This window comes from Artemia sp. Qi Xiang Cuo, chromosome 10, assembly GCF_049724085.1.
Source record: "Artemia sp. Qi Xiang Cuo chromosome 10, ASM4972408v1, whole genome shotgun sequence".
Classification (NCBI taxonomy): domain Eukaryota; kingdom Metazoa; phylum Arthropoda; class Branchiopoda; order Anostraca; family Artemiidae; genus Artemia; species Artemia sp. Qi Xiang Cuo.
Window position 1 is genome coordinate 65,771,456 of NC_142803.1, and position 14,133 is coordinate 65,785,588.

Here is a 14,133-nt window from a genome sequence, read left to right on the forward strand (position 1 = left end):
ACCGGTGGTCACAAGTACAGAGGAATGAAGTAGTGAAGAAAGAGGGAGGAGCGGTCCGGGACGTTGGCAATCAAGCAAAAAGGGTGTAATCATGCTCTCTTGTTCAAAGAGGAAGCAGTAAAGAAGAACATAACTGATAAAGAGAGGTATCTTAAGTATATATAACCTCATCTCTTGGAGTAATACATTAAGATTAATAATCACAAAATTAACATAGGGGAAAGATCCTCTAGAGATATTGACGGTGCAGAGTGTGTCAACAATTATTGACGTTTTGGTTGTTGGGTCCACAGTTTTTAATGAATTGTTCAACTAAGTTTAGTGGTTATGTTCAACTGAGTTATACCTTGTTTAGCTCTACCTTGTTACTACACACCACGAAATTCACATGCAAACAGTTGTTCCATTGATATTGATTTCTAGACATAAAATAAATAAATACAGGCGGTCAACACAGACAATCAAGCGAAAAGGGGTGATCAGGTTCTCTTGGCAAAAGAGGAAGCAATAAAAAAGAACATAACTGATAAAGAGAAGTATCTAGAGCATATATAATCTCATCTCTTGGAATAGTACATTAAGCCTAATAATCACAAAATTAAGAGGAAAGATCCTGCAGCAATACATTTAGGCTTACTTGCAGGGCTTCCACTTTTAGGGGAAAATCCCTATTTTAGGGGAAAATCACTTCTTTTAGGGACACTTATTTTGAATCTAGGGATTCAGGGGAATCTGGGGTAAATTAAGGGTTCTTAGGGATATTCAGGGAAAGTTATTTTTTCAAGTGAAGGCTGAAATATTCTCATAGATTGCATATGCTCAGTCTTCTTGAAAATTCTTATCTTCTAACACTGGCTTATGTTGCGAAGATCAGCGTGAAATTTCAAACAAAGACATTCATTACTCATTAGGTATTTAGTAGTTTAGGTAGCATAGTATTTAGATTATTTTTAAGCACTGTCTTTGATTGGTGTAAACTGCCGACATAAGGGAGTATTGGTTAGGTTATGCAGCAATTGGGTCAATATCTACGAAATCATATTATTGAGTTAAGACAAAAGTGAATACACCATTCAATGCCTTTTTTATGCGGATTACAAATAGGCCTATAATACGCTTTTATATTAGACACGAATTTCAGCCCCCCCCCCCTAGATCGGCCCAGTCCGAGGGAGGGTAGTTCTAGCCTCGATAGGGGGGGGGGGGGTAACTTATTTCCGATAGAAATGCTTATTATATTTATAATCAGCATAAAAAAAGGCATCGAATGGTGTATTCACTTTATTCCTAACTCAATAATATGATTTCATAGATATTGACCGCAATTGTAGAATAGGAGCATGCAACCTATGCACTTACCATTAGGGATTCTTTCAATCTGGTGGTGATCTCTTTCTCCTGTGTTCATCTGCAAATCCACAGGGGACTAATAGAGCACCAGCTGCCTTTGTAAAAAACAGCTCATGTAATTCATTCACTTTTGAGCTGAGTGGGATCTTGCATTGACCTGAGCTGGACCGGAGTGGGGTCACTAGTAAATGTGTTCCATGATGAGCCACTGTGGTAAAATTCCACTTTAGCTACTTTTGGCTATCTTGGAAAGGGGTTAGGTTAGGAAAATGAAACTTTCAGGGATGAGTCTAAAGGCTAAAGTATGTCCCGGGAAGGTATTTTGAAGTACCTACCTCCACTCCTTCTCTCTCTAGAGGGTCCTGAAATATGCCTACATGAAATGTCCAGACCCATACCTATTGAAATTTTGACAATACAACTTTTTACCGTAATTTTCAGTTATCATTTTCTTTTTCTATTGCTTTAGCTCTGAAAATGCAATTTCAGTTATTTGAGCAGAATTCTAAGACATATAAATAGTTTATTTCCAAAATTTAGGAAATGTATTTGCAAACCTTTAAAACCTTATAAATTGGGATTGAGCAAAGTTGTGAAGCTGAAAACAATTTTGTTGTAGGCTACTTCATTTAAGCAGAAGATCTATTTTGCAAGGTTTCGCTTCTATAACTCACATATTTTTAAAGGTCATCAAAGGTCAGGACCATCTAGAGGGAGAAGGAGTGGAGGTGGATCCTTCAAAATATCTTCCCATGACATACTTTAACCTGTAGACCCATCCCTGAAAGTTTCATTTTCTTAACCTAACCCCTTTCCAAGATAGTCAAAAGTAGCTAAAGTAGAATTTTACCACTGTTTTTTTACAAAGGCAGCTGGTGCTCCATTTGGATGGTCCCCTGCGGATTTTCACATGACCACGGGAAAAAGAGGTCACCAGCAGATTGAAAGAATCCTGAGTGAGTGGACTTTTTAATATATCATTCTACTATAAAGCATTATGAATAAAGTCATACAGATGACTTTTTACACCTCCTGCTATTATAGAGCAAACAGAAATAAAGTCTTACAAATTACTTTTTGTTGTTTTCTCTATGTATCAGTGGGGTAATATAATTTCTTCTGTATGACATTTTAGTGGATCATATATTAAATAATAAAACCAAATTGTCTTTTGTATAACTTATTTGTACTTCTTAACAATAATTTGATGTTTAAAGAGTCATACAGAAGACTTTATATCATTCTCCATCATTTCTCTAGAAATAGAAATATATAATTACAAACATACAAGGTATAAAAAGTCATTTGTAAAGCATAGCATTTATTAAATATGTAACCTAACCTAGGTACCTTTTTCTCCCCCTAAACCCCCCAAAACAACAGTTTAAATATTGTCAACACATTGGAAACCACACTAAGCATTAATTACTGCATAACAGTGTCTTTAATCAAGGAGGCACACTTGTGCCTCTATAAAGAGGCGACCCACCACAATGTTAAGCGATTTCAACTTGCAAAATTTCATCCTCCTCCGACTTTATCTTCATGGGGTAAACTGGGCCGGAAGTTTGGACCCTCCCACCATAGCCCCCCTTTAACGTTGTCCGATTGGGCTGAAGTTTAGAGGTTAAGCTTTCCTAGGGCCCGGGAGCTTATCCTCGAAATTTCAGCTCAATCTGATCACTCCTTCCCTGTTTTCAAAAAAACGAATATAGCCACTTAAAATTCATATTTGTTTTTTTAGCCACGCCTAAAGGCCACAGTTGGCAACGGATCCGGTTGAATGAGGACTCATTCGAAGCAGTATTCCACCTGTTAGGACCTTTTGATATTTTCAGACCGAAAAAATTATCCCCCGAATTTACATTTACGAAAAACCTTGTTTACCTATATTATCCCATGTTAATTTTTCCCACCACACCCCCCCTTTAACGTTGTCTGATTGCGCTGAAATTTAGAGGATAAGCTTTCCTGGGGCCTGGGAGCTTATCCTCAAAATTTCAGCTCAATCTGATCATTCCTTCCCTGTTTTCCAAAAAACAAATATCAAGTTTCATGGGAATTTGCTTGCGTCGAAAATAGCTTCCATTTACTAAAAAACAATTACAATTGTGTCTGTTTAGTCTAGCGGTTGATACTCCAGACTGACAGGCAGAAAACCCGGGCTCGATTCACTGTCTGAGCAAATTTTTGGTATACTGAATTTAAACTTAAAAAAGAAACTCAGTTTCTTTTTTAAATTAATTAAAAAAAATTACGTTTTCTAAAGAGTTAAAGAGGCTGAGTTACAAGGTCGACCCTTGAGTAATAAACTGTACAAAAATGTGCAGAAATTATTTGAAAAAAACTACGTTTTCTAAAGAGTTAAAGAGGCTGAGTTACAAGGTCGAACCTTAAAACGTACAGGGATTAGGAGGCACAGTTGGGGGGCTGCCGCCCCCAAACCCCCGCTTTCGCAGCCTGTAAATAAACAAAAAAAGTTTTTTAAAGTGAAAGTAAGGAGCGACATTAAATCTTAAAACGATCAGAAATTATTCCGTATATGAAAGGGGATGTGCCCTCCTCAACGCCTCGCTCTTTACGCTAAAGTTTTTATTGTTAAAAAAAAGAGTTGTGAGAAAGTCAAACTTTAGCGTAAAGAGCGAGGCGTTGAGGAGGGTACAGCCCCTTTCATATACGGAATAATTTCTGATCGTTTTAAGATTTAATGTCGCTCCTTACTTTCACTTTAAAGAACTTTTTTTGTTTATTTACAGGCTGCGAAAGCGGGGGTTTGGGGGCGGCAGCCCCCCAACTGTGCCTCCTAATCCCTGTACGTTTTAAGGTTCGACCTTGTAACTCAGCCTCTTTAACTCTTTAGAAAACGTAGTTTTTTTCAAATAATTAACCCATACAAAATGGATTTTCTGTTGTATCTCCAGTTTGACGTATATAAAAGAGTGCATTTAACATAAAAATACCAAGTTATCTGTAGGACTTGTTCATGTTTGCTATATAATAGTACAAGGTATAAAATGTCATCTGCATTACTTTATTCATGTTTGCTCTATCTATAATAGTGTAAGATATAAAAAGTCATCTGTATGACTTTATTCATGTTTTATCAATTATAGTGAGATATATAAAAAGTCATCTGTATGGCTTTATTTTAGCTGGCTCTATAATAGCATGAGGTTTAAAAAGTCATTTGTATGACTTTATTTATGTTTGCTCTATAAAAGAATGAGGCATAAAGTCATCTGTATGACTTTTTATCATTCTACATAATAGGAGAAAGCAAGATATTGTCTTCTGTTTGACGTTATACTGCATTCTATATAAGAGTAAATGACAATTTTCTATTGCTCAGATATAAAGAAAATATTTTCTATATTGTCATATGTAGGTAACCCTGAGTGGGGTCTTGCATTGACCTGAGATGGACCAGAGTGGGGTCCCCAGTAAATATGTTCCATGATGAGCTGTTTTTTTACAAAGACAGCTGGTCCTCTATTTGGATGGTCCCCTGCGGATTTGCACATGACCATGGGATGCACATGACCATGGGAATAATAGTGAGATATATAAAAAGTAATTTGTATGGCTTTATTTTTGCTGGCTCTATAATAGCATCAGGTATAAAAAGTCATTTGTATGACTTTATTTATGTTTGTTCTATAAAAGAATGAGGCATAAAGTCATCTGTATGACTTTTTATCATTCTACATAATAGGAGAAAGCAAGATATTGTCTTCTGTTTGACTTTATACTGCATTCTATATAAGAGTAAATTAAAATTTTCTATTGCTCAAAGATAAAGACAAAATTATCTATACTATCATATGTAGGTAACCCTGAGTGGGGTCTTGCATTGGCCTGAGCTGGACCGAAGTGGGGTCCCCAGTAAATATGTTCCATGATGAGCTGTTTTTTTACAAAGGCAGCTGCTGCTCTATTTGGATGGTCCCCTGCGGATTTGCACATGACCATGGGAAAAAGAGGTCACCAGCAGATTGAAAGAATCCTGAGTGGCCTGAGTGGACCTATGCTATAATTGTGTTAAAACTGTGGAAATAAATTTGGTCCTTAATCTATAAAACAGTGGGGATCACAGAATTTTGTCTGCAAAAAGTCAGAGTTTACACCAACATCAGTATGTGTTACCTGTGATATCTGTCTCAAAGATTATTAACATTAGCACCAAAGTGGATGTTGATATAGGCAGGATACAGGGAGGTGACCTAGGTCGATGGGTGAAAGGGCAACAACTGTAATTTTTCAATGCTAATTCCCTTCTATGATTGTACACTCCAGTTAGAGCACATCTGACCTCTTTAGGAGTAAAAAAGAAAAAGTAATTCTGCTCCAAAAAATGGATATTATTATTGATTTTGTGACTACAGCAATTTTAAACAGGTCAGAAGGGCTTCAATTTAATTAGGAAATAAGAAAATATGATTTAAACCATGAAAATACAATTTTCAACTTGATAAATGGCAGGTAGTGATGTTTCGTCCTGACACAAAATGGAACTCTCGATTGCTTAGCTCAAAAACCAAGGCAGGAAATGACATACCAATAGATAGACCTGGACTCCAGCTATGCTCTGATCGCAGAAGCAAGTACACAAAACATTTAGGGAATCGAAAGACTTGTTTCTAACAAGTACGGTCCTGAACGACGCTAACCTAAGGTCACCCTCCTATACAGCATGTGACTTCTGTGCCCAAAGTTAGGGACAGATGCTGGTGCAAACTGTGGCTTTTTTCAGACAAAATTTGCAGACCATACTGTCTATAAAGGACCCTGCATTCTGTTCAAACTAGCTCTGAGTACCCTTATTTTTAATCTGATAAAAATAAAACAATAATATTTAGTCTAGTCTTGTTCATGTCCACTGCCTGCCACTTGCCATCTGGAATCATGTAAAATCTACTGTTTTGCCTCGGACTGCAGCAATGTGAAAGTACCAAATTAAAGTATTTTGTTAAACAAGGTTTAGAGAAAAACTTCTTTTGTGTTGTTTTTACTTGGGTTGGTCCCTCCTAGGTTAGAGGACATCAAAGCAAAGCTCTTCTAGTGAAGAATTGGGTCACAAATTTCTTATTCCATTTAAAGTGGCATTCCAAATCTGAAGATTATCATTTATCAAGCTAGGCATACTTCGTTTTGATTTTGCAAACTTTTAATGCACCCATTGCAAATTTTCGGTCCTCCATACTGCAAACCCAAATTATACATGAGGTAATTTAAGTTAATTGAGGATATGTACGTTAATGCCCACGAGCATAGTTTAGCATGATCTAGTTATTTTTTATCCTTGTACAAGTAATTATAGAAATAGACTGGTTTTGATCACTATAAAAATACTTTTTTCTTGGGATTATAGACATGCAAAGTTCGTCTGAAAGCCAGTGTACTGACCCAGAGGAAGATAATCTTCAAATTGTGTCTACTCCTGAAAAACGAATGGATGATGAAGATGATGATGTTCCCGAAGTTCACCTCCTGGCCACTCCCCCCAAAAAAGCAGGGTTCAGGTCAGAATTCCCAAAAGAAAACATATGAGCAAAAGTTTGTTGACAAGTGGCTTCAGTTACCAATGTTCAAAAATTGGATAGAGAAAAGAGTGTCAAACAAGTGTGTTGAGAATAAGAGCAACGGGTTGCTCTTATTCAGTATTTCGAGGAAACCACGTTTGACGACCCAACTGCAACAAATGACCTTATCTTGTCGACATTACAAAGCAAGTTGACTAAGCCATACCTTGAATTCATGGACTACTCTCTTGGCCTCTCCAACAAAGTCAATACAGTTTTTCAATCCAAGCCTCCCCTTCTCCACTCTCTAAAGGCTAGTGTCAGCAAACTTGTGAATGATGTTGCGTCTAACTTCAATAAAATGGACTATATTCGCAGTGTTGGTTCGTTTATCGAACTGAATCCTTACCTTTCAAGTGAGTACTTGCCTTTAAACCAGACATTTGTGGTAATAGCTGCAACCGACTCCATGCAAGAACTTGAAGATGCTCAAGAGCCAAGTGATAACATTGATCTCTTTTACCAGTCGTGTCGAAAATACTATATTGTCCTAATCAAGCAGATCAAAGACCAGTTCAAGTTTGAAGACGAAATTTATGACATTTTGGCTTTAGTTGAACCAAGGAATGCAAGAAATTTGAAGCCAAAATCTCTAAAGCCACTATTTGTGAGATTTCCTATTCTAACAGAAAAGTGTTTGCTCCAGAAAACGGACGTAGAATGGAGGTCACAAGCAATGACTGATGCCACTGAACTTCATTTGGGAGATGCCCAAGTTGAAGACCCTGTCAGTTGAGCAGTACTGGAAGAAGATACTTGGTCTGAAGACTCGTAGTGGCGAAATCAGGTACCCGGAACTGCGGAAGTGCATATCGCTGATCTTCTCGTTACCTTTTAGCAACGTTCCAGCTGAACGTTTGTTCAGCCTCCTGAAATTGATCGAAACAGACATCCAAAATAGTCTCGATAATGTCACCCTAGTCTCACTTATTCGAGTCAATTACTGGTTGAAAAACGAAGATAAAACTTCATCAACTGTCAGCATACCGAAAGCTGTCGCTGGCTTCAAGACAAAGACAAACGCTACGTGCGATGAAGGGCTGGAGATGACACCTATTTGAAGTGTAAAAGATGTTATATGTTATCATTATCTGAAGTAAAAAATAACAATTTGATGCTGCACTGTTTGTTTCGTGTAAATTCGTTGGAAATCTAGTGCAAAATATCCTTTTTTTCTAGGGAGAAATTAGACCTAAACACGAGGAATTTTGGGGAAAATTGGTATGAAAATAGGGAAAATTGAAATCGAAAAGTGGAAGCCCTGCTTACTTGAGACACTAGGGTATTTAGGAGTGCCCCAAAAATGGGCACTCTATAAAATTGAGTGCCAAACAATCTATAAAATTGAACTAAACCTGCGTGAAAACAATTAAAATGAGAGTTAATAAAGAGAGAAATCCTAATTCAAAAGTTAGTATTTTCAGCTTTAATAGCGCTGCGTTTTTTCAGCTCTCCTGTTTGAATTTGAGTCAAGGTAAATAAAGAAGCTAGTTTTTTCAACTGAAAGTAAGGAGCGACATAAAAACTTAAAGCGAATAGAAATTATTACGCATATGAGGGGAGTTTTCATTGTAATTTTATTGTAAGCTTGAAGAAGTGCTTTCAGAGCCTTGCTTCACAATTGTCATTCACATGCCTTCTAGCATCCTAATATTTTTTATAAGGCAAATCTTCCTATTCTTCCAAACTGCGCATCCAGTTATTGATGTTAAATGTAAATTACCTAAAATCACACTTGCCAGCGATAAAGCCAGCTGTTACTCAATAACACGGTAGTGATTATGTATTTCTAAAGTGTGTTGGATGTTACATCAAATGATGTTTTATCCTTGACCTAGAGGTTTCATACAAAAATCAACAAGTTAAATGCCAAACGTCCCTAAACTGAAAAATGGAAAACCTCGCAAATTTAGCTTATTCAGAGAGATAGCTGTTGAGTTGTTTTTTCCTTATAATTACGCCTATCCATATATGCGTACATTGAATGAAATATGTAACAACAAGGATGTGTAAAGAGTCTCGGTAACCAACGCAAGAGAAAACTAATTATTAGCATACTGAGCCACCTGTAAAATACTTCTTTTAAGACAAAAATAAATAAAAGGGGTAGATAAAAATAAATAGAAGGGATAGAATGAATACAATTTCAAATATTAATTTGCTTAAGCTCTGAGACATTTGGGGGCATGAAGAACAGCCTTGTTCGAAAGTGCACTTTGATTTGGAGAGATCTTCCTGGAGATGTTTTCCTTCAAATTTCTCTATGAAATTCTTCGAAAGAAGAACCTGCAAGTATTTACAACCTCGTGGTTGAAAGAGGTAAAAAAAAATGCGCTTTTAGGATTTTAAAAAAAGCACGTCATGTCTAGCTATGCAATTGATGGTACTGGTGCATTATGTGGGCACTGCTAAAGAAGTCAAGTTTGGTTAATGCTAATGAAATAAAATAGGATGATAGTTTATAAACAAATTTGGGCTATATATTTGCACATTAGGGGGGGGGTAAAGTATACCATATATTAAATACGTAACCGAAACTAGGTACCTTTTTCCTCCTTAAACCCCAAAAAACAATCGTTTAAATACTGTAAGTCATTGAGAAACCACGGCTTTGCAGTCATTTACTTATAGCGTCTCTTGCAAATAGCCTGTTTGGCGGGTTTTGTGACTGGTTTTTATATAGTAGTGCCTGCATAATGCAACAGTACCAAATTAATTAGCAGGCCTATACCTCATATCGATTTAGATTTTGGATTTTTTGCCAAGTGTGATCTTTCCCTTATGAATTAGAAGAAGATTGACAATGTTTTTATGTCGTCCAAGAACAGTATTTGTGTTGGCGTACTTTTGGCACTGGCAAATTGAAATCTTTGGGCTGTATAATTAGTTGTCCTTTTTAAACAGGACTTGTCAATCAAAGGATATCGTACATAATTTTATAACGCTATATATGCCAAACAAGCATGCTTTTACGACAGTTGCAAGTTGGAAGCCCTCCAGAAGCATCTTCTGGGATGCATATTCATTCGTAAAAGACCAGTTTAATGCAGCTCAGGCTGTGGAAAAACCATATCATCTGTTGAGCTGAAAGTGCGCAGTTGTGTTTTCACTCTATTAATAGCACAGTATATAAATAATAGACAGTATGATCGTTCCCTATCTCACCCCTTATAAAAACCCGGACCGAGGTGCGGGTGCTCCGGAGAACGTAAAAACATAAGCGACATTAGATCTTTTCACGGGTAGACAAGTCAGATTTCTCTTGAACGCGAAACTTGGCTCCAATGTTGGAACACTAAATTTTAAAGAAACTAATTTTAAATTAATATATTTCAAGACATATATGAAAATCGGTAATTAAAATTGATGTTTTCTGGCATTGGTGTTATTATTTGATGTTTTTTGGAATTACAAGTAGATTTCGAAGTCATTTTGAGAAAGTTTCTGCCAAAATACGTGTTCCAGGGTAATTGGACCGCAGGTACATACTAAGATTAGTAACCCGCTAATGAAAGGGTATGCGGGAGGAGCTGTTTGTACGCACCGAGAATGAAGAGCCAGAAATTGTCTGCGGTGAACGTGCTGTTAATTATCTTTATACAGTGATTAACAGTGACAATTTGAACACTTGGGGCTGTTGAAATAAATTTAAACTCAAAAATTTAGTTTTTGTAATTCGTTTCGGTTTGTAAATATTAGTTTGCCTGTTTTTGGTGGTTGTTTTTTTTTTTTTTTGTGTGTGTTTTTAATAGGATTTGTCAGTAAAATAAGGCTTTGGCCATTTGTTAACAGTTTAAAAGATATTATAGCTATATTTTTTAGATTAAGCTTGATGTGTGACAACGAAAAACATGGCTGTCCAGCGGTTGTAAAACTGGAAGCACTACAGACACATCTTCTTGAATGTGAGTTCAATCCCAAAAGACCAGTTCCATGCAGCTTAGGTTGTGGAATAACCATACCCTTTGATGAACTGAAAGACCACAATTGTGTTAGGAGTTTGAGAATAGAATTGGTCAATATGGAGTCGAAGGTGGCCACATTACAAACAGAAAACGCTGAGACCAAGTCCAAAATCTCCGAACAAATGAGGCAAATCCAGGTGCTAAAGGTAAGTAGTATGGTAGTATGTAAGGTAGTGTGGTAGTATAATATGTGGCAGCACTATGGATAATAAGTCCAAAAACTCCGAACAAATGAGGCAAATCCAAGTGCTAAAGGTAAGTAGTATTGTAGTATGTATGGTAGTGTGGTAGTATATTATGTAGTATGTGGCAGCACTATGGATAAAGTCGTTTCATCGTTTGAATGTGCCTCAGGGTACATTGCCCTGAGAGTAAAGCTAAGGGAGCTACTCTTAAGTACTTTCTCTCGCTCTCTCGCAAGGTGCTCAAAAAGTGGTATCTTCATTAATAGAAACAACCAAGATACTTTTGCTGCTGTTTTTTTTTTTTTTTTTTTTTTTTTTTTTTTTTTTTTTTAACCAAGAAAAGGGAAAATGAAATCTGATTGTATGAATTACTTAAATAGAAAATTTTACAAATAAACATCTAAGCAAAGAAAAATCAGGAATTTAGTAATCAATGAAGAGGACCTCCTTGCACTCGTACAGTGTTTCTGTTTAAACGTGTCGAATTTGGGAATAAAAGTGGGTTAAAAAATCAGCTTAAAAATAAATTAAAAACATATGATACCGAAAAGCTTTAAAAGATGTAACTTCCTTTTGAAGCTGCAATTGTTGTTGGGGATCAAGAGATTGTTAACGCCTGAATTCTTATAGATGAAAAGCGTTGTCAAATTAACGTAATTAATTTATTTGACTGAATAATTAATTTTGTTAATAATTATTTTTTGCTTAATAATAATTAATAATAAATAATTAGTTAATGTACTTAATTAATTTTGCGACTTATTTCGGGGAATACCAACGAAATTTGATGCTACCCTAGAAACTCCAAAACGAAAATTGTGAAAAAGAAAGACGAAAGGTCTTGTGAAATTTCGGTTATAGGTTTTAATTAAGGTCAACCAGGTCCAGAAACCAACCATTTTTAACTTTGATACCGTGTAGTTTTAGGTGTTTAGTATTATATAAATAATGTGTATAATTATGTAGATTAATTTTGATTTTCAAACTCAATTAAAAAGGTCTGGTAGAGTCGGATTCCCTTGTTGTTTCCAATCAAGGAAAAAGCAAAAATTAGAAACAACAAAACAATTCAAAAGCTAATTAAAAGCATACTTTGGTAAACATAAAGTGACGAGTGTGAACTATAAATTAATTATTTTTTTATTTAATCTAATAATTTATTTAATTATTAGAAAAATTTATTTAACAAAATGTTATAAGTAAAATAAAAACTACCTTTATTTAATAAAATAATTTTTTAAATAATTTAAGTTAGTTAGCTTAATTTAGTTAAATGTTCACTACATAAATTAAATATAAAAAATTTAAGAAATAAACTACGTAATAAATTGTAAAGAAGGAGTGGAGGATTCACTTATTTAATATTTCATTTATTTAAGGAAATACAATGTAATGCATGGAATCGTATTACTATTTGTACAAAGCAGTTATTTGTTTTTGCAAAGTTATCTGTTTTATTACATCTTTCTCACTTTTTCTGTATTTTCATTTTATTTAAATGGTAAATAGTAAGGCGGTATTGTCTAAGACATTACTCACTACCCCCGGCGGATCCAAGGGAGTCCGCCAACCGCTCCCCTCCCTCAAGATTCTTTTTTGCGCCCCCTTATCGTGTTTTTTCTTCTTTTTTTACTATTTTTTTTATAATAAATTTGTCAATTTGGTCAATTCTTGGCACCTTTGTCACATTGCCTCCCCCCCCCACGATTTTGCTCATTGGCGCCCTTGTCACGTTGGGCCTCAAGATTTTGCTCTAGATCCGCCCCTGCTCACTACTCATTCTAAGTCCGATCCAGATTAATTTTCTGAATTTAATCAACATTTTTTCAAAAGAAGCTATAAAGCAAGCTCTTTCTTCGTTTTCTATTTCTGCGACCCCTATGTTTTTATAGTCTAAAAATCTTGAAAATGATACTTTTTCGAGGAGTTTTCGGGTGGCACCAAAAGAGATTGTTGACTAAAAAAAGACAATGAACCACAAGAAAGTAAAACCTCCTTTGCTTTCCAAAAGGACTCTTGCTTTCTACTGAAGTTGCTTGATATCCTACAACTTCTTATTTTAGATGAGAAAAATGTAGGGATTTAAGAAACAATGTAATCAAGACGAATCTAGGATATTAAACTTTATTACCCGATGTTTCAATAAATTAACAATCGTTAGTTGACAAGAATTATTCACCTTCTAATGCTACTGTTGCTAACAATTTACTGGAGGACCAAGCCGCCTGAGGCCAACACAGCTACGCAGACTACTCTATCTTAATTAATTTAAATCCCAACTATTTACCCTCTCCAATCTGGGGGTTTACCCCCCCCCTATACTGACCTGGTACACAATACAAGGATATTGACTATAGCTCTTCTACCGGTGGAACCAAATGCCTGTTAGTAATCTTGCACTCCGGGTTTATCTCACTTTCATAACCACACACAGACAAACTCTCGCTAATTTGCCGCGCCAACCTAATCTTATAATCTCCAATACTGAAGGTTATATTCAATAATTGACTAAATCCACTGGAAAGATAATCTAGACTCTTACATTTTTTTATGCTTTCTTGGTAGAGGGGTACTATTTACCCCCTATTACCTATTTACCCCCTCCAGTATGATGTCTACCCCACCCCCCCTTATTCTAATCTGGTATACAATACAAGGTTGATTCAGGCACCTCTCATTTATTAACTTAAGAGTAAGAATTTAGTTGACACGTCCTCTACCTTTCTGAAAACCACACCGCTCCGCTCTTAAAACTTCATCATCGGCACTAAGATAATGGTCTATTGACGGCCTATCAATAAGATAGGCCTTCAAACCATTGGAGTACCATGCTAATCTATACTACTACTACTAACAACTCACTGCAGTACCAAGCCGCCTGAGGCCAGCACAGCTGCGCGTGCTCCTCCTCTATTCCAATCCATTCAAAGCTCTACGCGCTCCCAGGAAGTTCGCATTTTCCTTAAATCTTTCTTTACGATATCCTCCCACCCCAACTTAAAATAAGTCAAACTCAAAACGAGCAGAAATTAATCTGAGTAGGGTTCTAAACCC

General features: G+C 36.1%; 2 protein-coding genes across 2 annotated transcripts in view; one reads left to right on the forward strand and one right to left on the reverse strand.

Moving 5' to 3' along the window:
- The window catches only part of LOC148948053 (uncharacterized), a 476,379-nt gene that overhangs the window by 148,079 nt on the left and 314,167 nt on the right, over positions 1 to 14,133 (reverse strand). The window lies entirely within an intron of this gene.
- elgi (E3 ubiquitin-protein ligase NRDP1 elgi) overlaps positions 1 to 14,133 on the forward strand; it is a 58,250-nt gene that overhangs the window by 21,772 nt on the left and 22,345 nt on the right. The window contains exon 3 of the mRNA XM_089095676.1: positions 10,752 to 11,040. Coding sequence (XP_088951802.1) covers positions 10,752 to 11,040 — 289 coding nt within the window. The remainder of the gene's footprint in view (positions 1 to 10,751; positions 11,041 to 14,133) is intronic.